At 37.2% G+C, this 23,646-nt stretch overlaps 3 protein-coding genes across 9 annotated transcripts; all 3 read right to left on the reverse strand.

Moving 5' to 3' along the window:
* Positions 1-210: 210 nt before the first annotated feature.
* LOC103979006 (MADS-box transcription factor 29-like) lies at positions 211-4,457 on the reverse strand. The gene is made up of 8 exons (XM_009394997.3): positions 4,338-4,457; positions 3,781-3,999; positions 2,371-2,440; positions 2,135-2,296; positions 1,085-1,126; positions 979-1,020; positions 663-880; positions 211-561 (listed from the first exon to the last, which is right to left on the reverse strand). Coding segments are annotated over exons 2-8 (723 nt in total). The 5' UTR covers positions 3,969-3,999; positions 4,338-4,457; the 3' UTR covers positions 211-560.
* Positions 4,458-7,144: 2,687 nt separating this feature from the next.
* Positions 7,145-11,849, reverse strand: LOC103979005 (peroxisomal 2,4-dienoyl-CoA reductase [(3E)-enoyl-CoA-producing]). The gene is made up of 5 exons (XM_009394996.3): positions 11,536-11,849; positions 10,913-11,072; positions 10,364-10,533; positions 10,069-10,291; positions 7,145-7,561 (listed from the first exon to the last, which is right to left on the reverse strand). The coding sequence occupies exons 1-5, from the start codon at positions 11,719-11,721 to the stop codon at positions 7,407-7,409; spliced, it is 894 nt and encodes a 297-aa protein (XP_009393271.2). The 5' UTR covers positions 11,722-11,849; the 3' UTR covers positions 7,145-7,406.
* A 319-nt stretch (positions 11,850-12,168) lies between these two features.
* On the reverse strand, positions 12,169-17,126 carry LOC135585234 (nuclear transcription factor Y subunit C-4-like). 7 transcript variants are annotated; one of them, XM_065141458.1, is made up of 4 exons: positions 17,042-17,094; positions 16,738-16,784; positions 15,344-15,395; positions 12,169-13,323 (listed from the first exon to the last, which is right to left on the reverse strand). In XM_065141458.1, exon 4 carries the CDS (start codon positions 13,198-13,200, stop codon positions 12,388-12,390), a length of 813 nt encoding a protein of 270 aa, XP_064997530.1. In that variant the 5' UTR covers positions 13,201-13,323; positions 15,344-15,395; positions 16,738-16,784; positions 17,042-17,094; the 3' UTR covers positions 12,169-12,387. The 7 variants fall into 7 exon arrangements, with proteins under 7 accessions (XP_064997530.1, XP_064997535.1, XP_064997531.1 ...); XM_065141463.1 differs by having other exon boundaries at positions 12,169-13,247; positions 17,042-17,058; XM_065141459.1 differs by lacking the exon at positions 15,344-15,395 and having other exon boundaries at positions 17,042-17,095.
* Positions 17,127-23,646: the final 6,520 nt, after the last annotated feature.

Here is a 23,646-nt window from a genome sequence, read left to right on the forward strand (position 1 = left end):
ATGTTTATTAAAATTCAATATGACTTCTATCTGTGTTTCATTTATTTCTTTTTTTTTGTTTCTTATACTATTTTTTTTTCTTTGACTATTTTAAACTGTAATTATTTCTTTTGGTAGACTAAATATTAAAAAAACATGGACTCGGCAAGCTTTCCTATACATTAAAACTAATCATGTTTACATTCAAAGAGGGAAGGGAACTAATAATGTCACAGAGAGATCCTCGAATGATCTTTCTGTGAGCTTTGATTTCCTTGACCTATAAGCCAAGTTGAACAGAGCATGCAGTCGTGGAGGTCAATCATATCTGCATTGGGATGACAGATTTATGCCAATGTTGCATCTCTCTCTACCTACTTAGGACATGCAAACACATACACACACACATCATGTTGCATGCATGCAACTGTTCTTTCCGATCTAAGTTCATAAGCTAAGAAGACACAGAGAAAAGTTCACACCAAAGTCTAGATTATATTATTTGCCATATAAGAGAATTCTAGCTAGGAAAGTGAAGACTCGTCTTCCTCCTCGTCGTTTCTTCTGCTGAAGCTTCAGACTCTGCCAAAGACCATGCAAGAGATCAAGCCAGTGGAGCCAAAGAGTTCCACAGAAACCCTAATGCAGTGACTCAGTATCAAGATGCTTGGAGCTTTGATTACCACAGCTGCAGGTAGTGTCCCTGGAAGGTGGCCTCCTGCAGGTTGGGCTGCGTCGGCTGCAGCCGGAAAGCGTGCATTTGGGGCGACAACTGCAGCAGGTTCCGCGACGGCTCCTCGGCGTAGAGGTGGCCGAAGTGTTCCAGCATCGGCACGTCCCCCACCTTGTGCTCCATGGCCACCACCTGCTGATGCTCCATCGCCGCCTGATGCTCCGCAAGCTGCCGTCAACAGCCACCGGAAAATTTTAGCAGGAGAACATATCTATATCCAGGAAGACAAAGGTAGAACCGCTGCATGTCTAGCATGGACTGCTCACCACGCGGCAGAGATAGTTGTGCTCATCTTCCAAAATGTGCTCCTGTCAGGAGACGTACACTTAGCGGGAGGAAGGCAAATGCTGGTCCATCTAGCTGAGAACTTACCTTGCGACGCAGATTCTCCAGTTGTTGGTGCAGCAGCTGATGCTGGAGGAAACAGTAAGAGAGAGAGAGAGCACTAATTACACAAAGCTTGACTTCATTGGAAACAGCAAGAGAGAGCACTAAGGAGATTTGGTGAGACAGCCAAAGACTTGAGGAGTATTTGTCCTTTTTTTTATTTTCCTTTTACTGGATTTTATCTTGTCTCTATGATTTCTTTATGGAGATTTTGATGCATTGAAAGATTCTCATGAATAATCACAAACCACACATCATGACAATCATGAAAAGTTGCTGTACTTTGGTTCCAATAGATTCTCAGTTCTTCCCTTTAGGTTTCTTCTGCCCATGAATCATACTGTATTGTTTCAGAAAGCTCAAAACCTCTTTCCAATCTAATTATTCCTAAACTCATCATTTGGTAAAACAATTTAAGCTTTTATATATATATATATATATATATATATATATATATATATATATATATATTAAGCACTTCGATGCAAAAGTATCAGTGAAGAAGCACAGATGAATACTTCAAGCTAGCATTTGGAGGTGTGTTTTCAGTACTATTTGTCTCACAATCAGCAAAATGAGTCAAAAATATTGCACTAATCTGCTAATCTATGCTCATCAAAGCTAATAAAAGAATAAGTTCATCACGGCAAGGAACAAAACCATGCCATAAGATTTAGTAATTGGTCTCAAAATCAGCAAAATGAGTCAAAGATCTTGCACTAATCAGCTAATCTATACTCATCATCAAGGCTAATAAAAGAATAAGTTTGTCACACTGAGGAACAAAACCAAGCCATAAGATGGAGTAATTGGTCTCGCGATCAGAAGAATGAGTCAAAAATCTTGCACCAATCTGCTAATATATGCTCATCAAAGCTAATAAAAGAACTAAGTTCACCACGGTGAGGAACAAAACCAAGCCATTAGACTCAGTAATTGGTCTCACAATCAGCAAAATGAGTCAAAAGTCTTGCACCAATCTGCTAATCTATTACCTTCAAGAAGGATGTTGGTTTAGGTGATAGAACACATTACCTTCCTTGCTCGAACCTTGTTGACAGAGTACTCTAACTGTTCTTCGAGTTGATTCACCTCATTCAAAGTCAACGAAGCCAAGTCTTCCCCGGTGAACTGCCTCATGCTTGCCTGGAGCTTATCGTTCTCGTCTCTCATCCTCGATATCTCACAAATGATTTGCTTAAGTGGAAACATAGAATGAAGTATGAAAGCTGAAGCAACTGATCACCAATCAGGTGGGGTGGAAGTCATACCTGCTGACTGTTGATCTCCTCAAAATGAGTGTTGGTGACTCTCTGATACCGTTCGATGAGTTGTCGCATGCTGCAAATTGAATTGTTTAGGAGCTAATTATGCATCAGAGTAAGATGCTAATATGTGATATATATATATATATATAAAGATAACTTTTCCCTATACACCTATCAATAAATTTGATGTTTGAGTGTGTGTAGTAGAGATGACTATTCAAATCTGTCATCCTTCTGTTCATTTAGGGTTATTTGAGACAAAAATCCTAGAGATCTTTTGCTAAACAGTTCATTTCAACTTTGGTGAAAGGAGATTAGAATAGAAACTCAGAAAACAAAGCCAAGAAAGAGAGTACAAAAGGTAATTTCTGATAGTAATCGACTCATGATGCCATATATTGGCGATTTTTTTGGATATAGCACTAGCAAGAAGTTTTAATAAACGTCTGATCCAAAATTTAAGCTAAAACCAAAGGAAACAATGTTGTTATTGCTGTGTGAATCAAATGAAGATTGATGATCATATCAGATGACCTTTTCTCCTGTACTGTTCATGCAAGCTTCACCTTAACATGTTTGTGTTTGTACATCAAAATGATGAGGCAGCGGGCATAAGGCATAGAAAGAGTGTGATTCAAGGAGACAAAGAGAAGAGAAAGCTTATATAAGGTCGAGTGTGCAGTTAAGAAAAACAAGAAACTAAGATATGAATGTGTATAATTCCCTTCCTCAAATTTGTTCTTGAAAATTAAGGGCATATTTTTTGCATACAGGCGAAAGGAAGATGATAGATACATTTCTCATAGTCAGAAGAATTGATGTGATCATTAGGTTTAGCCAGAAGAATTAATGCAAATGCTATGTATTCGATGGTATCGGCATCATATGATAATTTTTTTCCATCGTTATTTTTTTCTAAGTATATCAAAAAAAATAAGAGTATAATTCAACTTGGAAAGCAAGACTAATGCCAATATATCTCATCCAAAACCACCCATTAGAAGATCAAGACAAGCCTCTGATCGAACTTGGAAGCAAGCAATGGGCAAAGAAAGAAAAGTAATCAATATATATTAATCATCTACTTTGCAACAGCAAAAAAATTATCATAGAAATTAAGATATAGGGTAGTCCAAGAAGATGATTTCCAAGATAAAGAAAATGAAGGTTGCTGAACATAAGACATAATAACCTTAATGTGACAGAGGAAATGAACTGCAACAAATATATGGGAAAGACATTTAGTATGATCTCAAGCTCAGACTAAAAGTTATATACTTCTCTTCTGTTCCTTTTGTTTTTTTGTTTGTCCCTTAGAAGCTATCATACTATTACTACATCTCAAGAAGAGAATTCAAGAGAGAAGAAAAAGATGATTCGTGAGAGTAAAAGAGCTTTCATATGCATATATACCTCAAATGTGGACTGCAGTATTCAAACAGCTTGCCGGTGCTGGAGAAGATGATGACTCCAACCTGTGCATCGCATAGTATAGCAAGCTCGTTTGCCTTCTTCAGGAGCCCTCCTCGCCGCTTGGAGAAGGTGACTTGGCGGTTTGTTGGGTTCTCGATCCTCTTGATCTCTATCTTTCCGCGACCCATGGAAGCTAATTTTGCTGAATCCTCTCTTCTTCTGAAAGAAAAAAGAAACAGGAAACGAGTGCAGTCATCCTTCTTTGCCAGCTGAAAATTTGCAGGTTTAAGGTTGCAGAAACCAACTCCAAGAGATTAAATAGAAAAGAAAGGTTCAAACTAGAAAACAAGCTGAAGTTGGATCTCGTTATGCTGTCATCGAAAGTAGAAATTTTCGTTTGAAGCATCAAATGATACTTCTTTTTTCTTCTTCTTGAGATCAAGGTGATGCAAGAAGGTCTCCACAGAAAAAGAGGTGAGAAGAAGAGGAAGGAGTATAAAGAGAGAGAGAGAGAGAGAGAGGGAGAGGCAGAAAAAAGATGGGTTTTTTGAGTTTACCTGCTGAGAGACTTGCTTGTAGACTGAGATGTAGGGAGAGAATTATATAGGTGTAGCCTCTACAGGCCTTTGCTGTAGGGAGAGAATAAACCTCACAGCCTCCTAAATATGAATCCTTTTACGACCAGCTAATTACTTCCTCCTTTGAGTCTTGCTGTTAATGTAGATCTTACCAGCGCATGTTACATGAAACTTGCTTTGTGATCTCATCTTCCTTCTCTTTTACCATCACCAAGGTCATATCTGCATCCACAGGCATGTGATTGACTTCAAACACATTTCCAGCATTGCCATCTTGGAGAATTAGCAGGAGAAGAAGAATGATGTGTGCTAGGGTTCGCAGTAATTCCCTGAGATCTCCATGTCCTGGTTGCATGGCCATCAAAGTGGAGCATGAAGAGAACGTTGTTGTGGACTGTTAACTGCCTCTGACCTGGTGGCCCTTCCCCTTCTTGGTATTCTTCCCTTCTATGTGAACATGCAATGCTTAGGAAACTAGGGTTTTGCCTCAAGGGGAAGGATGTGGAATTAGACAGCTGAAACCTCGACTCAGATAGGAAACAGACAGACAGTCACAATTCCTCATAAATATATACTGTGTGCACATGGGTGGTGTTCGTCTAATGCCTTCTGCCCACTCGAGCACTTTCCTTCTTCAGCACCCAAGACTTTGATGTCAGAAAGTTTCAAGGTTTCACACATCACACTCCTCCTCCTCCTCCTCCTCCTCCTCATCATCATCATCATCACCACCTCCGATGACCTCTCTACCAAAACTTCATGCAATGTGCGTAGTATTTGATTGTGTATGATCCATTTCTCGGAAACTGAATTTTGTATTTCATTCTTACAGTCTCACAAGATAAATATAGAGAATCAAGGGATGCCTTTCCTTAGCAAAGTACTCGACCGGCTGATGATCATTAATAGCATTGTTATGGATAAACAAGTAGCAGTTGTCTCAGCTAATGAGTAAATCAGCTTAATGTTGGTTGGTTGACATCTGATGGTTTTAGTGAGAGTGGTACTTCTAGATAAAGATTTGTAATCCCTTCAAAAATGTTGTTGATCCCTTTACTTGGTTTGAGGATGAACACATCCTCCTAGTGTTACTTGGCTGAGAGCTAAATGTGAGGATTAATGTCTCGACTAATTAGTGATCCATCTTAATGTTGGTTGTTTAATTCTGTGCAGCTACTTTGTTCTCGACATCTGGTAATGCGATTGAACAATGATAATTATAGATGGATTTGAAGATTCATTCCTCCAAAATGACCTGAAGACTTCCACTCAGAGATGTATTGAGTAAAAGAAATTGGAGGGGATAGTTTGTGTGCCATTTTGAGCTCTGTTTTCTTCTAATCATAAATATCTGAACAATATCATTTCTGTAGATTTCCATCTGCTTTGCTTGTAGGGTTGGTGTTGATCATGTGATTTATATTTCCAGGGTATGTATATGAAATATATTTATATATATTCATCGATAGTTTCTGAAGCATCCCAAGTAATAACTTGGGTAACTCAATTGGACTGTTCTTTTAGCTCAGCTTATATACTTTTTTATTTTTGGGCAGCAAAATTTCACTGATCATGTTATTACTTGTTCAGTGTTCTTGTCATGCAGATGATCACAGGCCAGCAGGGAAAAGCAATCCTCATATTTTGCTACATTTAGCAGATCACATGCAATTGAGGTTTGGCTTGTGATCTGCTTCAGATTTCTCGAAGTTGTACTTTGCCCATAGATTTCTGCAACCCAACTCAGAAGGCAAAAAGGCACATAATTAGTGGTTTCATCTGATGAAACTTCCACAGATAACTGTGTGAGTCTGTGTGTAAACCATAATGAGTTGTATTGCTCATTTCAAGAATGTAAATGACTTGGAATAAGCATTGTTATGGAGGCAAACAACAATTCGATCAAAGACCCACAAAAAGAAAGGAAGAGAAATCTGTGATTAGTGTTTGACACTTACTTGACAGCAAAGGTCTAAGCTTGTTCCGTAATCTTCAGCGATGACAAAAGGAAATTGATGGAAAGATGTGTTTGCAGGTTGCTTGAGCAAGGAAGCATCTGATCACCGGTTGTTTGATCATCTTTGTCAGCCTCTCTTTACATGTCATGAGTCATCCATCTGTAGGCGTCAAAGAACATGATTAGCTTCCTGTAAAGGAAACCTATTGTTAGGGTTTTCTGTCATCCACCAATCCCTCCCCTCCTCCTCCTTCTCCTTCATTCCCTTTCTCGGGCGCCATAATATCAATCTCTGCAACTCTACTTTCCAGTAATGGCTGCCCGAACAACTACTACTCGCCATTCATTGAACCACGCAATCACTACTGCATGAGTCCTCTCTCCAGAACTCAACCACCACCACCACCACCTTCTTTGGTCTTTGCAACATGTCTTGATGTCATCGGTGATCTGTGATCAGATCAATGGCGAAATCAACACTCTATGCATACTCTGGTTAAGGAGCTGATTCCATTGCACACTCATCTACTGCTACTACAGCTTAATTATATTGTATTATACATGATATCTCTAACACTGCATAATGTTTATTGCTTGTAATCTATGTCGAACTGAGTTCAAATTAGGAAAGAATCAACAAGGCTAAACAATTTTGTAATCTACTAAGAAGAGAGTACAGTAACAAATTCCATGTTTCCTCCTATGTGACTGATCCTGTGACCTATGTGATGCCAAACTAGTAGTAATAAGTTTCCAGAAAAATAATGGAACTCGATGTTAGAGATTTGACTCCTACACAAGCAAAATATAAAGCTAAAAATCGGCCTGGTGAAGAGGAAAAAAGATCAATTAGAAAACTTGGTAGTACAAACAGAAAATTATAATTTGTCTCCAAGTGCAATTATGGTTTGTCTAGAATTAGGTACAAATAAAACCCAGAATGTATGTAATCGTAGAAAGTTACTTTCGAAATTTTGATATGAGAAATCTCAAGGGATGATGTTCGGAAATCATTGCGTGGTAGTATATATCAAGCATCAAGCTTCAGACATACGAGAATATCGTGAATAACAGAGAGGCACTGCTACCGACTACAGTTTGCTGGTTGGGATGTTGACAGCTGAATTCCTCGATTTCTTCTCCACGACCCTTGATAACTTTCTTACTTCTTCCTTGGCAATGTACCTAGGGCGGCTCAACCAAAGTCCTCCATCGACGACCACCGTAGTCCCATTCACATATTTGCCTTCAAAATGTAGTGAACAAGGTCACATGTAAAATTTTGCATACATATGAAAAAGTAGCAGGTCTGTAGATGGAAACAAATTTACAAGATTTTTGAACAGCATTAGATGAATTGTAGAATCAAGGATAAAGAGAAGTGCTAGAAAGGGGAAGCTTTTACATATCGATCTGGCACACAGAGCCAAGCAGTAAACAGACTGAATGTTGATTCCCATAGTACTACAACATTGATGTTACATAGAGGGGTCTAAACGTAGAATATAAAAAAAAATACTTTGCTCGTAAAAACATGATATGATGGAATAAGGAAGATGACAATATCAAAAAGGCTTTTTAATTGAACATTTAGGTTCTTGTGAACTATCAGTTAACAACTATTATTTACTTTGATGGTACATGACATCAAGACCAATTTTTAGCCATCCTAGGATGAAAGTAACCTATCATTAAATAAACTATATATATTGTCCTATAGATAGCAAGTCAGTCATAACATGGTAATAGATAGCAAGTATATGCATCATACTTTTACAACACGCTAAGATAATATGTGCAGGAATTATGAAGATAAGTGTTTGATCAAAAGTGATTTGACTTTTATATATACTGCTAAAGATATGAAGGCCACTTAGACTTTCAATCCTTGTCAATAACCAGCTCAGCCACCATAAACAAAATCGGTAGTACATTTCTAGAAGAAGTTTGCTTAGACAAGGCAATATAATATGTAAAGCACTGACATTTTATCAGTTAATGAGCAAACCTTCACAGATCCAAAAGTAACCAAAAGACAAATCACCAACGCACTTTTCCCAAATATCTTCTGACCTTATCCACAAAGAGTTTCAGATGAGTTTTGGTCAATATGGATGCATGACTTTCATGCACCCCAGATATAAAAGAAATTGAACATCATAGAGCAGCAGTACACGAGGCATTCCACACTAGGGACAGATGGCTAGCTAGCTATCCTGAATACTAGGAGAAAACAAGGAATGATTGTACATTTTTTCTGGGATTGGGAATAGCACCTATATTGTAAAAACACATCTCCATGTTCTGAGCAAACAATGTTAGCTTGCAAGAAGGGTGCAGGACTGATTTTGAAACTGAATCAAGCCTTTTCATGAAGCTATTACCCAAGCATTCTAAGAAAAGGCAGTCAGGAAGAATATGGTACAATACTATGGTGGAGTAAGAGCAGACAGGATAAATCTCTTTCTTGTTCACTTGTAGAATTATGCTGATTGAGGAAAAATTAGGATGCAGGTCAGATGGGATAGGTGACAGCATACACAGGCTGGTTGATGGCATGCTAGGGGTACGATGCATATATATGGTCTGGTTAAAACATCATCCAGAAAATGAAATGACAGTTCCACAATAACATATATAAAGCACATTCAATGCTATATGTCTTTATAACAAATCAAGTGAAGTATACTATGGCACAAAGTTTAGATCTTAACCATTTGGAAAAACTGTATGGCATCCTAGCAATATTACAGTGTAGATTTGTTCGATGGCACAGATTATTTGCTCAATGTCAAAAAATTAAAATATCAGCTAACTTGGCTGGTAAAGACTTTGGCAGTATATCATAAGATCCTGCGCTCGAATCCCGCCTTTGTCACTTACCCTTTGCACAGAAAAAAAAAGGGTCAAAAGGCTAAACCATCAAAAAACAGATGACCCATTCGCACAAGTCTTTTGCCAGTGTCAGTGGATACAGAGTCCAGCATTCTGCAGTGCTGATGTTGTCATTGTCCTATGGTAAACAAAGTTGCTGTTTCTTCCTAATACCAGAAGTTTTAGTGACTTGGATCATGTATAGGTGTACAGAGAGATATAATGGATGATACTTGAACCACCCAGTAAGATCGACTACTAAAATGACTGACACATGTATAAATTTGCAAAAGCAAAGTGATGTAGGGAAATTATAGGACAAGAGAAAAGAATGAAGAGAGAGAGAGAATGAAAACTCCTTCAGCCAAACATAAGCATTCCAAGTATTTGTTCTTCCAAAGGTTAGAACATCAAAGAATCAGGACTCATGCTACTTCACAATGTCAGTTCTAACACCTCAGTAACTACTCCAAAATTATCTAGATCATCTCTAGTTATGCACATGGTACTATGATAAAAGAAAAGTTATACCTCTGGCTACCACCAATAATCATGACTTCTTTCACATAGCTGTCAATTATGACACATTTATTTTAGTCATCAAACACTATATCCTCTAATATTAGGCATGGCTTTCCAATCGCTAGGCAATTGGGCAGGGGAAAGGAGTGAGAGTGCTGCACATGACTGGGGCCCACTTTGTCTTCGGCCGCACAATTCCATTATACATAATAAAGATATTTGCCATAAATAAATTCATTATAATGAGCATAGAACCATCCCTACCACACAAAACTATCTTTCATGTCCTCAAAGATAAGAATAGCAGAAGGGTAATAAGAATAAAAAATTACAATCAACAACAAAAAAATGACAAACCTGCATCAGAAGCCAAATATAGGGCAGCCATTGCAATATCCCATCTCTCCCCCAGCTTATACAGAGGCCCAAGTTCACTATAATTGTTCTGCATTTCTTCTGGTGCAAGTTTCCTCATTCCAGGAGTGTCTCCTATTGGTCCTGGTGCAATGCCGTTGACCCTTATACTGTAATCAGTTCCCCATTCTAGGGCTAATGACCTTGTGATACTGTCAACTGCCGCCTATTGATAAAGGGCACAAGTCACAGAGAATGTATGAAAATACACCAAAATGTAGAAACTTGTAAACAATACCTTGGCTGCAGATACATGAATCTGGTACCAAGAAGCCGTGTAGTGCAAAGTTGCACTAATATTCAGAATAATGCCACCTGCAGATGGACCCTTTCCAGGTCCTCCCTTTTTTAGATACTTCAGAGCTTCATGGGACATAGTGAATGTCCCAACAGAATCAATGTCCATAACTGGAGAGTCAAATTACAGTACAACCATAAATTAGTATTTACCAAATCTAGCAGCTTTATCAGCAAGAAATTCATGTGTAAAACAATCACAAAACAGTAATCTAATGAATATAGAGAAATTTATAATGTTTTTCATTATCAAATGAGAGATAATCATCGCCTTCGCATCATGTCCAACAAGAAATTCAATTTTGATATTAGCAGATTTGTGAACAATGATGGAATTAGAAACAATAAAACTGATTTCATTGTTCAAAAGACACTCTCCACCAACAATTCCACCAAGAATTTGGCTTGAATGCACACATGTTAATGGTGAAAGTTGCTTTTGATCACATCTATTGTGTATTGCACCGAAAATGCCAAAGAAAACAGCTACCTGTCCGAAAACCATTAGGTGACAAATCCTCTGGTGACGCAAGAAAATTCCCTGCTGCCCCATTGACAAGAATATCAAGCTTCCCAAAATGCTTAAACGTTTCTTCCACCACCCTGGCGGCATCTTCCTGGTTACGAACATCCCCCTCAACACCAATCGCCTGCAATCATATCAAGCTTATATAGCTCAGTATATTGCAGATGATGACATATTTAGACCCAACAAAATAGATCAGTGGTTTTGCTTGATCTGTAGCTATCCTGTAGTCCGAAGTCTGAAGAATAATCAAAAGAAAGGCGGGCCAAACTGGCCTTCCATTTCCTCAAGAAAAGCAGCATACAGGCAACGCTCGTCTCAAAAATTAGACAAAATAATCCCAAGACGCAAGCAACGACTGCATCAGTGCGAAACCCTCCAGGGAATCTCCCCAATTTTTACAAAGACGGAATCTTTGATACAGGAATAGATAAAATAGGAGCAAACTGGCAGAACAGACCACGCGATCGATGACAGAAAAAGAGCTTCAGAAACTACGAAAGCTAGACGTTTCAACAAACAATTAGGAATAGACGAACAATCCAAACAAAAGATTAAATCTTTTGGATGAGCGCAGGGGGGTTCACCCGAATCCCCTCGGACCGGAGGGCGGCGACGGCCGCGTCGACGACCTGGCGGCGGCGGCCCATGATGGCGACGGCGGCGCCATGCCTGCCGAACTGCGTGGAGATCTCTAAGCCGATCCCGGAGCCGCCTCCGGTTATGAGAGCCACCTTCCCATTTAGGACATCAGCCTTGAAAGGAGACTCCATCGCTGCTCTCTTCCCCTGTCTGTGTCAGTTTGAGCTTTGCAGATTGTCAAGGGCGTTGATTTCTTCGTGGTGGAGAATGGTCAAGAAGAAAAGGATGCCAATCACGTGACCGATACAAATCTTGCCACTTAACATGTCTCAGCGACACATAATCTTCGAGTAATATGTTTAATAAGCTTCCCTCATTCATGAAGACCAATAAAAGTGTGATTCATTGTAAGAAATCCACACCATTGGGGATAAATTAATATGATATCTTCACAGGCAATAATTAATTATTTAGCCTATATCGATCCAATCAGGGTAAAATTTGTAAGGCAATTTTGCCAGAACATTGTGAGCTACTCAAAGTCAACTAAACGAAATGAATAATTAGTTCGATCCTCCTACTTCACAACGGGAGAGATGAAATCCATCACATCTGGAATCCATGAGAAACTAGTAATCTCTGGTTTATACTCAGGTGAAGACACAAGAGGAGCTTTTCATTTTCATCTTGGCACAGAACACAGTTTATTGCTGCTTTAGCAACGAGCAAACTTCCACTGAGGTCTACTAACAACGATCTTAGCAACCACTTGGACAATTGACGCATTATAAAGAGTACATGCCACTCGACTGGACGTTCCTCTTAACATCCAAACCCATGACAAAACATATGTTAGCTTACTCACCATCTGGTACCTGCTGTTGCTGTTGTGCCGATTGCTGCTGCACTGGAGGCTGCTGCCACATGTAAGCCACGGAATGAGGCTGCTGAAAAGGATACATAGTCGCAGCAGCCGATTGATCTACAGGCTTTCCCATCATCATCGCAGGGCCTGGCACCTGCGAGGGTGCTGGCACATAGTAATAAGGAATTGAATCAGCAGGAGCGCCTACAGCAGGAAACGCAGCTCTTGCAATCCCGATACCGTCGTCCTTCAACTCGTCCCTGGGAACTATATCGACCAAGAAGTCGAATATGTCAGTTCTGGTAACAGCAGAAGCAATGTCATTCTTCTGTAGTGTTCTCCTCTTATTTTCTTCAGTATGGATCCATGACCTGAGCGTCAGTTCCAGTATAAATATTTCGCATGCCTTGGCAAAGACCACAGGGACCTCAGCTGAGATCATACGAACATCCCCATCAGCCTTCATGATCTTTTTTATCCGGGCAAGGGGTAGGCTGTGGTTCTTGAAATCCGTAGTTTGTTCTATCTCCAACATCTGGTTGGCCCAGAAGGCTTGGAGCTGTTGGTGCTGCTGGTGGTGGAGCTGTTGGACCTGCTGATAGGCAAGCTGGTGCTGGCTTGCAAGATTGGCTGGGTTAGTAGGATAAGCTGAGGTCATTTGTGTTGGGGGAGGTACAGCACCTGTCACTTCTGGATCTCCAGTAACCACCGCAGCCCGTTGATACGTTGGTGCAGCATATGCTGTTTGGGCAGCACCAGAAACAACTCCAATTACAGGGCGAGATGGTTGTGTTGACTGTTCCATGATCACAGCACTCTTCACTTTCCACTACAGTACTGCGCCAAACATGACTGGGAAAGAGATACGTAGATGATATATATTAATTAATGACCGATAGCCAATAGTTAAAGCATCTCCTATCAAATCCTGCAGACAATCAAACAAGAGTAAAGTAAACAAAACAAATCTTCTACAGTATGATTTTTTTTTTGAAATAAAATGCTGTAATTTATTACTAAACTTCAGAAGTTCCAGTTTATGATACTGCATGACTTAGAACTCAGAATAGTATATAAAAGCTATGATGTCTGTAGCATGGATCCTAATTCACCATTGAGCTCAATGGTTATATACATTTCGTCCTACGTTACTCCTGCTTATCTTCCTCAGTTTGGTTGTGCAGACACAAAAGCCACCCAGGTAGGGGATTTCAGAATATGCATCTGCAGTAACATACTTCTATCAGAAAGTTCACTGTTAACTAATTCAGCTCGAGCTGGCTTTGTTGCCTAATTCAGCACTGTAAACTAATCCACAATTACATTCACCATCGAGCTGGCTTTGTTGCCTTATTCAGCTCTGCTTTTTCTGACAGGAATGTCTAGAAAGTTCATATAAATGTTCACCGTTAACTAAGAGTTCAAGACAATAGTAGAATTCATTATTTCCTAAACCACCAATACTGCACTGTCCCTGTTTTGTCTAACATCAGAAGAATCCTAGCAAAAGCACTTGAAGAAGCATCCTCAGTGATAAGAACAACGTCAGTGGAGTTTATGCAATTTCTATCTTTCATGATTGTAGGCAGGTTTCTTGTCACTAAACAACTTCATCAAACAAAATTGAACATATGACATGAGACTGCAGCCTCCGCTTGCGTTAAATAAGCAGTATAACTTCTTTTACCCCTACAATGTGGCCGTAGAATTATCTACTTTACTGACCAGATTTTTGGAGTTCATTTTTAAGTTAGTTAAATCAAGAATGGCAATCATGTACCAATGCTGGAACCTATCCAACAACCCAAAAAAAATATCTACATAATTTCTTGTGTGTTTTGACTTAATTAAAGGAAAATTTGAAAATTTAGAGCCCACTACAGCAAAAGCATAAAGGACTAACTCTTAATACCAGTGCACATATTTTATGGTGCTTAAAATTAACTCCAGAATTTTATGTAAACTATAAATATGAACAAAATAATATTTCAGAGAAGAACAAACTATAATTTCATGCAAGTCTTAAAGTTACAAGTCATTTTGTAGTTTCTTAACTCAATAAGAAACTTGGAAATTTGAAGATTATATTGTCTTGTCCTTGTGATATGATGAATAAATTATCAGATTATGCTGGCACAAAAATAGTATGTTTTTGAGATTTAATTCTCATTGAAGACTAGAATAAGGCATTTCACAATCCTGATTTGTGGTATTCAAACCCATGACAACTCAGTTAAAACCACAGCCAACGCGAGTTCCCCTCCCATCCACACCTCCAAAAAATGTTCAAACAAATTCCCAAATCACAAAGGTCTGGAAGTCATCAGCATCAAGATGAACATTTCTGCTTTGCATTAAAATAGGTAGACTCTACCCTATGGGTCAAGCTTTTCCTTCTTGATTAGAAATCTCCTGCAGTGGCAGGAATAGAAATGTATAGTAGCCCATGTAGGATCTTTGAAATCCACTTCCTCATTTCCTTCTCCTCAAGCTATGAAGGGCAATTGACAGACGCTGAGGCTTGCTGCCTATCAATGTAAGACATGAGACAGATGCATCAGACATGTACATAAGCATATCCAATGTGTATCTGTGCAGGATACATGTCCAATACAAACTAGCTCCCAAATTCCATGTTCATGCTCCATAGGCTTAACCATGTAGTCTTTATATTATAACTTGTATGTCAGATGATGTTATGATTTCCTGCTTGCTATCTTGGTGATTAAAGAGGATGTCCACCTCAATGTTCCTCCACTTGGTTTCACCAATACTACAATAATATCTACCCACCCCCTGGTTGGGAGAAAGAAAAGAATGGGCACACACACAAACAGATAAAAAGGTAGGTAGAGAAACCAGCCCTCTACTTGTGACCACTGAGCAACCTTATGATATTTGAAATTATAGGTAAGTTATGCATGCTGCAGAAAAGGAAGCTTGAATACCTTTCATGAAGACATGAACATAAGGTTTTTCCAGTTCTTGCGGTAGAAGAGACTATGGAACAAGGAACATGTGAAAATGCATCAGGACTACAAGCAAAAAAAACTCCATGCTGCAGAAATTAGAAAACTTGAAGGTACTAACATCTGAACAGTCAATTACACCAGCAATATTGTATTCCTACCCTCAAAATAAAGGAAATTGTCAACATTTCAGCTACTAAGTTAAATTAACCAAAAGCTCCTGCCACTCAAATCGAAAATATTATATCATAGATTCAAACAATATAGATAGGTAATGAACTTTTTGGTGCAAAGAGAAACAAAAGTAAATAAACTTTCCAACACAGAATCATATTGAAACCGAAAAACAGAAAGCCCGAGAGAAGAATTTAGATTCTCCCTAGAGAAATTCAAGTATGTCAAGAAACTCTCGATGATATAACAGTCGTACCACATTGTAATCCTTATGAATCATTACTGAAGCAATGTTATTGAGAGGATAGTACAACTGTCTCTGTTCAGGTAAACATGAGCTTCTATAGATCATTTTTTTCCCTCGCTCAGTTCTCTCTTTCCATACCTATGATATACTTAAACGCCAAACTAACTTTAAAGCAGTGTCTACTATGAAACAGGCTACTCATATCTCTATTGCACAAAAAGGGCCACATATGCTACAAAACTTGCATATAAATCCTCTGTTTTCTTTTTCTTGTTTGTGTGTGTGATTCTCCTGCCAGAGAGGACCTGAATCCTACCATTCTACAGGAAAGAGATCCAGGAGCTAAGAATAGGGCCACCAATTACTTAGCAGAAGTTTGCAGCCATTATTAAGGAATTAGGAGAGACTGCATAGCAATGAATTTCTCCATAATCACTCTAAAGAGAGAGGCCTAAGTGACACTTTTTTCGTAATTATCTGAATCATGAAACCTGACTTCATTGTTTTGAATATCAAAGCGTCAAAATGATCCCTTGAAAGATTCTCAGAGGTGACAAATTTACATTCAGCATTCTTTCCCAAGTTCTAATGTTTTATAGATGAGTCCCGAAACTAGCCTCCACCTTCAAACTGTAAAGAATATGGTTACAAAGCTAAGTTCATCACTCTTTTTATTAAACTGAATGTGTATGTTTCACAAACTCTTTTTTTTTTCTTTTTGCATAAATTGACAGCTCCCAACTGCTCCAACGGAGGCATTTAACAGTTCTTCGAAATCAAAGCTAACAAATTTTCTCAAAACTGAGGCTCAGAAAAGTTCATGATAAAGCAGAAATTATGAACAAAACCAGCAACGGATTGGTATCCAAAAGGAGGAAAAGATCTGCTTTATCGATTAACACATGAAATGAATTCGAAGACGAATGAAACAAGAACGAGATTCACTCCTCACCCGCGAAGTCGTACTCAACGGGTTACCCACGAAGGCTCCGTCGTTCCCTGCAAACCGAACGTAACGAAGTCACTAACTTCGTGCATTGAAACTATTTTACCTTTTCCAAACGAGGAGTCGATTGAATTCTAGAACAATGAACTGCGAACTGAATTCACTACGTTCGACCCAAACCGTACGAATTCGTGACACAACACTCGACAGCCAGAAAATCTGGGGCACAGAGATCGAACAGACAAAGAGACAAAGATGCAGAACCCTAAATTGAACAAAGATGATCCAATTTCTCCTTTCTTTCACCAACCTGGAAGAAGGCAGAGGTAGCGCTCGAGTTGACCTTGGAAACCCTAGAGAGAGCGACCGGCGAAAAAGAATATATAGAGAAAAAGCGCGCGCCTCAATCAGAAGCGGCGACCCACGTTTCGACCGGGACCAATTTACTTACACGTGGGGACATGGTATTGGTTGGGTGGTCAAGGAGAGAGGTGGTGTCGGCGGTCGACTTTCGGGTGTGCGGTCTCTCATCGACCGAAAACGACGGTTTCGAGGTCAGATGGCAGTTGGGGTAATTATAGAGAAGTGTGGGGGTTGATGGAGACGTAGTGGTCGTCCTCTTGTCGTCAACGGTCTCTACGTTCGAAAGAGCATTACAATACCACGTTGTCATTTTGTTCTGTTGACACGTGTTCAATGTTTTTCAATTATTCCGTTATTTTTCTGTCTTTTTTTTATATCCTCGAAATACCTCTTTCTGATACATCAAAAAAATCTCATGATTTGTATTTGTCAGTCCATAAAATGAGTCAATTCATTGCCATGTCAGTTACAAGATTTTTAAATATGGTTATATTATTTTTACTATCTTCAAAAAAAAAACTATAACTTTATTCATTATAAATAATATATTTTTTTTAAAAAATATATATATAATTTTAAGAAATTTTGATAGAGCACTCTTATTTTCAAAAATTTATAATATATATGTATCCATGGAGACAATGTTCTTTGTTGTTGATAATATCAATGGATGTTTTAGTTAGATATTACATACTTGTTACATAACAACCCCTTAGAGAAAGGGAACAGCAACAAGGGTGAGTAGGAAAAATGAAAATTTGAGCTCTAAAGGGATTTAGTGTTACTCATATTTTATAATAGATGTTTATTTATAAAATTGATCATATTATAGTTCATCAAGAAGTATAACAAGATGTCCATTGTCTCTCCACCCTTCCCTTCATTATCTCCATTGTCATCTTTGTGGCTAAGGGAGCCATGGGCAAGGATGTTGAAGTCAGGAAGCATGATCGAGGATAACAAGATGTAGAGACGAATTTTTATGATCCTTCTCCACTCTTTTTGATTTTATAGGCACGATAGTCAAGAAAGAAAGTCTCAATGCTGTCTTTATGGACGACACCATAACTTTGAAAGAGAGAAAAGAGAAGGGTATTGATGTGAGGCGAAGCCACATATGAATATAACTAAGGGGATGAGAGATGATGAGTAAAGATGACTAGAGGCGGTGACCGAGGCAACCAAGGACGAAAGTGGTGCCCTATGTTACGATGAGAGGGGTAAAATTATCTTTTTATGAAAGAAGAGACGTTCTACGAGAACTTTTGAAAATGAGAGCGTTTATGAGAATTTATTAAAACTATATTTTTTTTATAAATTATTTTAATTTTGTTACATATATTGTTATTAGATGAATAAGAATATATATATATGAGATTCAATCAAGGTTGATAAATTAGCTTCTATTTGATTATAAGTCAATTATATTATCTTTACATAAGCTCATGGTGTCTTCGTGCAAATGCTAAAAACATTATAATATTATTAAAATAATATAATTGACATAAAAATAGAAAGGACAATGATTTTTTTCGTTTGTCCTATCAGAAATATTTAATAGAAAAATAAAAATGGGCACCAACTTGAGTCCAAACGAGAGACTCTTTTTTTAGAGAATTTGACCAAACTTCTTTATAATTTCCTACCTAAATGTGTTGGTATGCACACTTTTATGCTATATAATATTGGAGTTAAATCAGTATCTAATTTATTTAGAAGTGTACAATAAATATCAAGCAATCATGCCACAAGAAAAAATTGCATCTTATGATCAACTCGTGTCAAAGAGCTGTTCATGTAACATATAAAGCATTTATAAGCTCATAATATGGACATAAGAACCATTTTTTTGAAGCTAGTTAACATAATTGCTCTTTCTGCGCATAGAATACAGTTAGTGCATTGAACTCAAAACACAATGCAAAAGCCTCAACTATTTTATTACAAATTTTTATTCAACATTTTCTCCAAAAAGGACTTACAAGAAAAGAAAAAAAAAAGGGTTCAACATTATTCATCTCAATGAAAATTTCAAGTTAGCTCCTAATTATGATTTTAATTGATTAAATCAAGAACTGATCATTATATGATTGAGAAGTAGAAAATTAAAATGTTACAAGAGATAGGAGGTTTAGGGTTTCTGAATCAGATCATACATCTTAATACTTTTAAATTTCATATTTTCACATGATTTATTTTAGTTATTTTGTAAATATATCTTGTTTAATGGATTGATTCATCACATAATCTTCGACCCTAATAGGATTTAAATTTTAATCCAAATTGTTAGCCAATTTGACTATGGGCGGATCGTCGTCTCTCTAATTATATATAATTAATTATTCTTAGCATCTCAATATTTATATTATCAAAAATTACATTGAAATTCATAGTAAAACATTTAATATTTTTTTTCTCATGATATTATCAATTATCGGTTTATTATTAGTATTATTAGTATTTTCGTTAGGACAATTAATAAGAAATAAGATTAAATATTTTATTTTTATAATTATAGAAATTTTAATATAATTTTCGAGTTTGAAATCGAAATCATAAAGAAAACTGTCGCCGGCCCTCTCCTCCGTTCTCTTTCCCGCGGGCACACTCCTCTTCCCTCCCGAAGCGCTTCTCCTCTTTCCCAGTCCGAATTCCCATCGCCGCCCACTACGTTACCTTCCTTGTCCCATCGCCCCTTCCCGGTCGACCATCCCGTCTTTTCCGGCCGACTCTTCTCCTCCGCTTCCGGTAATCACTCTCCCTTATTACTTCCATTTTGTGTATCTGATTGGTTTTTTCACCCAGTTCTTGAATGGAAATAGCTCCGTCGAATGTTGTTCTTCTTAGATCGGGGGATCAGGTCACTGCTGCGCTCAAAAAGGCGAACCGTGAGTGGGTTCTTCAAGTATTTTTGCCTGGATGTTCTTTTACGGTCTTATTTGTTTCGTTTCTAGTTCGGAGAGAATCGTGTTTCTTACCCTTCTTTTTTCTTGAAATAGAATTCCTTCTCCAATTTGGTTGCAGATGATAAGTTGCGGGCGATCTTTTACTTCACGGCCGCTTGGTGTGGACCTTGTAAGTTTCTGCCTTAATCTTTGATGGTGTTGTTTGTATGTGCATGATCTTTATTTTACTGCGATATCCTTGCAGCATTTTTTTGAGGATGTTATAAGTATTATTAGGGATTTAGAGCTTTGGGGTTCATTTCTTTACTTATTTTTATTTAGTTAACAGTGGATCGGTATATGCTCTGTATCATTCTTGCACTATTGATTCTTTTCATAGTCTCCCGGAACTATCTCTGTGTTTGTTTTGTATGGATTCTGATAAACCTTGGGAATTGGAATAGTTGGCCTTCGGTTATTTTGGTTTGAATGAATTTACACAAGTAGATGTAGCCAAAATAAAAAGATAAAGAGAAAGGCTGCTATTTGGATGTAACATATATGTTCATGCATATGTATGTATATATATGTATGTATATATATGTATGTATGCATATGTATGTATATATATGTATACATACACACATATACATACATACATGTGGAAATATCTTTACCTCATTTCCATCTTGTTTTGACATGGAGTAAATAGGCACACTTTTCCTCATTAAATAAATTTACTGTAGTAGGAGACTGAAAATTAGTTAAAGACTTCTTATTAACCAGAGGACTCTGATTTGGCTCCATGAGCACGCCAAAAGAGTCCAATTCATTGATTGACTTAGGGTCTTTTTTCTTTCTGCATATATTGAATAATGTGGATGAGATGTTTGAGCAGTTGATATGCAATTTTGATTGCATAGATAGTGAATATGCAATTTTTTGACAGAAAAAATATACTTTGGATGATTCTTGGAATTTATTTGGGTTACTAATGTATGATCCAGGTGATCTATTGATCCCAGAGTGGGAATTCTTGAAATTTTGGTTTGAATAAAAATATTAAACTTCTTTTGGCCTTTTGGCTATGTTGATAGTATTTATAAATATTGGGATCTAACAATAGAGGATTTTGAAATTTTTGTAGATTTTGGCAAGGAGGATTTAAACTTTAAAGTAGTACTTCTTCACTCTTCATCTTTCAAGCTTCAAATACTTAAATGAATAAAAAAAAATAAGACATCAGATTTTGGACTTCCCAGTCGAAGTAATTACACAATAGTATGCTGGTTTTGAAATTTGTGCTAATGTGTTAATGAAACATGATAGTCTTATGATGATGTGACAGTTGGCAAAAAACAGTTGTATTTAGTAAATCTCGGAGTAATTATAATTTTGGGAAGATGGAAACCAAAATTTTGTTGGGTATATTTGAAAAGTAACAATAGTTAAAAATTTGAAGTCTCATTATAACTGAAAGTCCAAAAACTGTTTTGGCATGGATCAGTGCTGCAGTGCACCAGAATCTTGAAGATTTATGAAAATTAATCTTTTGGGTGCTTTTTCTTACCCTGATGTTTTGAGTTTAGATGGCTCTCGACCTCCGGCATCTGCTTCTAATGTTAAAAATGTGTTTCTAGAATCTAAAATATGGCATAAGTTTTTAACTTTACAGTTTGATCTTCTTTTATTAGTTTATCTTGTTTTAGGCACAGCTATAGTGCCAGTAATTGAAGAATAGAGCCACAAATTCCCAAATGTCACTACTTATAAAATTGATGTTGATCAGGTAACATGTGCTTGATTTGTTTATATATCTTTTCTTGGCATCTGTTGTAGGTGACGTAAGTGTCTAGTTGTTGATATCCACAGTTTGATTCATGAGGGATGTTAGTCTTTGATCTTTTTTCTGTCTCCAGAAGAGCTCTTATTTGACTTTTATTTGGTCACGACCATTAGATAGCTATGTTCATTCTATAATCTTATTCTCGTAATGCTGAAAACTTCTGTGCCGATTGTTGCTCCATAAGATCTTACCTCGATCCAAACAATTGTATTTTTATATGGTTTGCCCTTTTTTTGACTGATTTGGCACTGGAGAATCCCTTTGGTGCTTCTTCAGTTAATTCTATGTGATCACAGTTTCACCGTTTGCTTTTCCTTTTCTGTTAATTTATACAGCCTATTTGCAGTCTTATGTTGCTATTTTTTTTGTTCAATTACTATATATTATAACAAAAACGTTTTTGGAACTACAAGTATATAACTAATGCTACACGTCTTGTTTTTGAATCTTTTGATACTTTCAGGAAGAATACTTCTCTTGTAGCTTTTGGGAATAGCATAGTCTTTATATTAATTCTTTTAAAGATTTAATGGAACAGAATACAGAATTACAACAAAAAAGTATATATTGAACTTCAGAAACATCGTAGCAAAGTTCTAAAAGTTGATATTAACACAATTTCAACATAGTATAAATTCATAAGCAGAGAAATTTGAGGGAGCTCTTTTATTTTCACTATGTAATACATGTTTGCAACTCATGGTCTCTCTTCTTAGTCACCATTATTTGCTTCCCTCATCATTGAAAAAATATTCATGGTTGCAACTTGACAACAAAGAAAAGATAATCAGGCACCAAATTTTGCTTGCCTGAATGAACATCTACTATTCTGTTATACAAAGATATTAGATGTTCTAGTGTGAAATATTTAGATCTTTGTTTTCTTTAAATTCTCCATGTTTACCTGGTTTTTCCATGACAACTTTAAACTAGTTGAACAATTGACGTGAAGCTGAAATATTACCTTTTGTTGCCACACATGGTTTCCTATAGACAGAAATCCTGCTTTTAGCATTTGGCAATTTGAGCATGCCGTAGGAAAGTTCCTCTACTGATGATAATATTCTGTTTCTGGATATGTATAGTTTGATTAGTATGTTTTTCTTTTTATTTTATTTTATTTATTGAAATCTGCTCTTATTCTTGGCTAATGGGTTTGGTATATAGGAAGGCCTTGGAAGTTTACTTGGCAATCTGCAGATTTACTCTGTGGTATGTGTGATGCAGCAACACCATAGTCAAAACTAATAAACATATTACTTACAATAAGTCAAGGCACCAATTTTTAAATGCTTCTTATTTTGCTATGATTATTGTTAGTTCTTTTTTCTACTGATAACTTATGCCACTATGTAAAATTATTGGAAATGTTTCCAATGTTTAGATAGCATTAGAGAGCAAGAAAGGATGAATTTGACTGAAGGGAGGAAACTGAAGCTCTTTGGTTCAAATGAACATGAACTTATACTATATCAATGACGCTTAAAGATACCTCTGAAGTTTTATACTGTATTTTCTTTCTGCAATGTGTGGTCTGTAGACTAACCTTTCCACCCTTCAAAAGCCAGGCACTTCACTCATGGAAAGATTAGCATAAAGTTGGGGTTGTAGGATATTACCATTGCTTTCTTAAATATTTCAGTTGGTTTTCTGTATTGGACCAAATATAACTGATTAACGTTCAGAATAACATTTGTAAAGAGATTTATTAGAGTAAAATATTGTCCTTTAGGGTATAAGACTTTTTTAGAAATGTGACAATATTCGTGTTGACAAAGTTGCTGTGATATGGATTCATATAAACATTTCCATGGGGATTTC

Source organism: Musa acuminata, chromosome BXJ3-3 (genome assembly GCF_036884655.1).
Source record: "Musa acuminata AAA Group cultivar baxijiao chromosome BXJ3-3, Cavendish_Baxijiao_AAA, whole genome shotgun sequence".
NCBI lineage: Eukaryota > Viridiplantae > Streptophyta > Magnoliopsida > Zingiberales > Musaceae > Musa > Musa acuminata.

What these genes read in the sequence shown, in the direction of transcription:
- LOC103979006 (XM_009394997.3), bottom strand. Translation starts at nt 3,968, where the DNA reads ATGGGTCGCGGAAAGATAGAGATCAAGAGGATCGAGAACCCAACAAAC. An exon ending in TACTGCAGTCCACATTTGAG is followed by an intron (nt 2,441 to 3,780) that starts GTATATATGCAT and finishes TTCAATTTGCAG; the next exon opens with CATGCGACAACTCATCGAAC. An exon ending in ACAACTATCTCTGCCGCGTG is followed by an intron (nt 881 to 978) that starts GTGAGCAGTCCA and finishes TGTTGACGGCAG; the next exon opens with CTTGCGGAGCATCAGGCGGC.
- LOC103979005 (XM_009394996.3), bottom strand. Translation starts at nt 11,721, where the DNA reads ATGGAGTCTCCTTTCAAGGCTGATGTCCTAAATGGGAAGGTGGCTCTC. An exon ending in TTCATGTATCTGCAGCCAAG is followed by an intron (nt 10,292 to 10,363) that starts GTATTGTTTACA and finishes CTTTATCAATAG; the next exon opens with GCGGCAGTTGACAGTATCAC. An exon ending in ATATTTGGCTTCTGATGCAG is followed by an intron (nt 7,562 to 10,068) that starts GTTTGTCATTTT and finishes TACATTTTGAAG; the next exon opens with GCAAATATGTGAATGGGACT.
- LOC135585234 (XM_065141460.1), bottom strand. Translation starts at nt 13,200, where the DNA reads ATGGAACAGTCAACACAACCATCTCGCCCTGTAATTGGAGTTGTTTCT.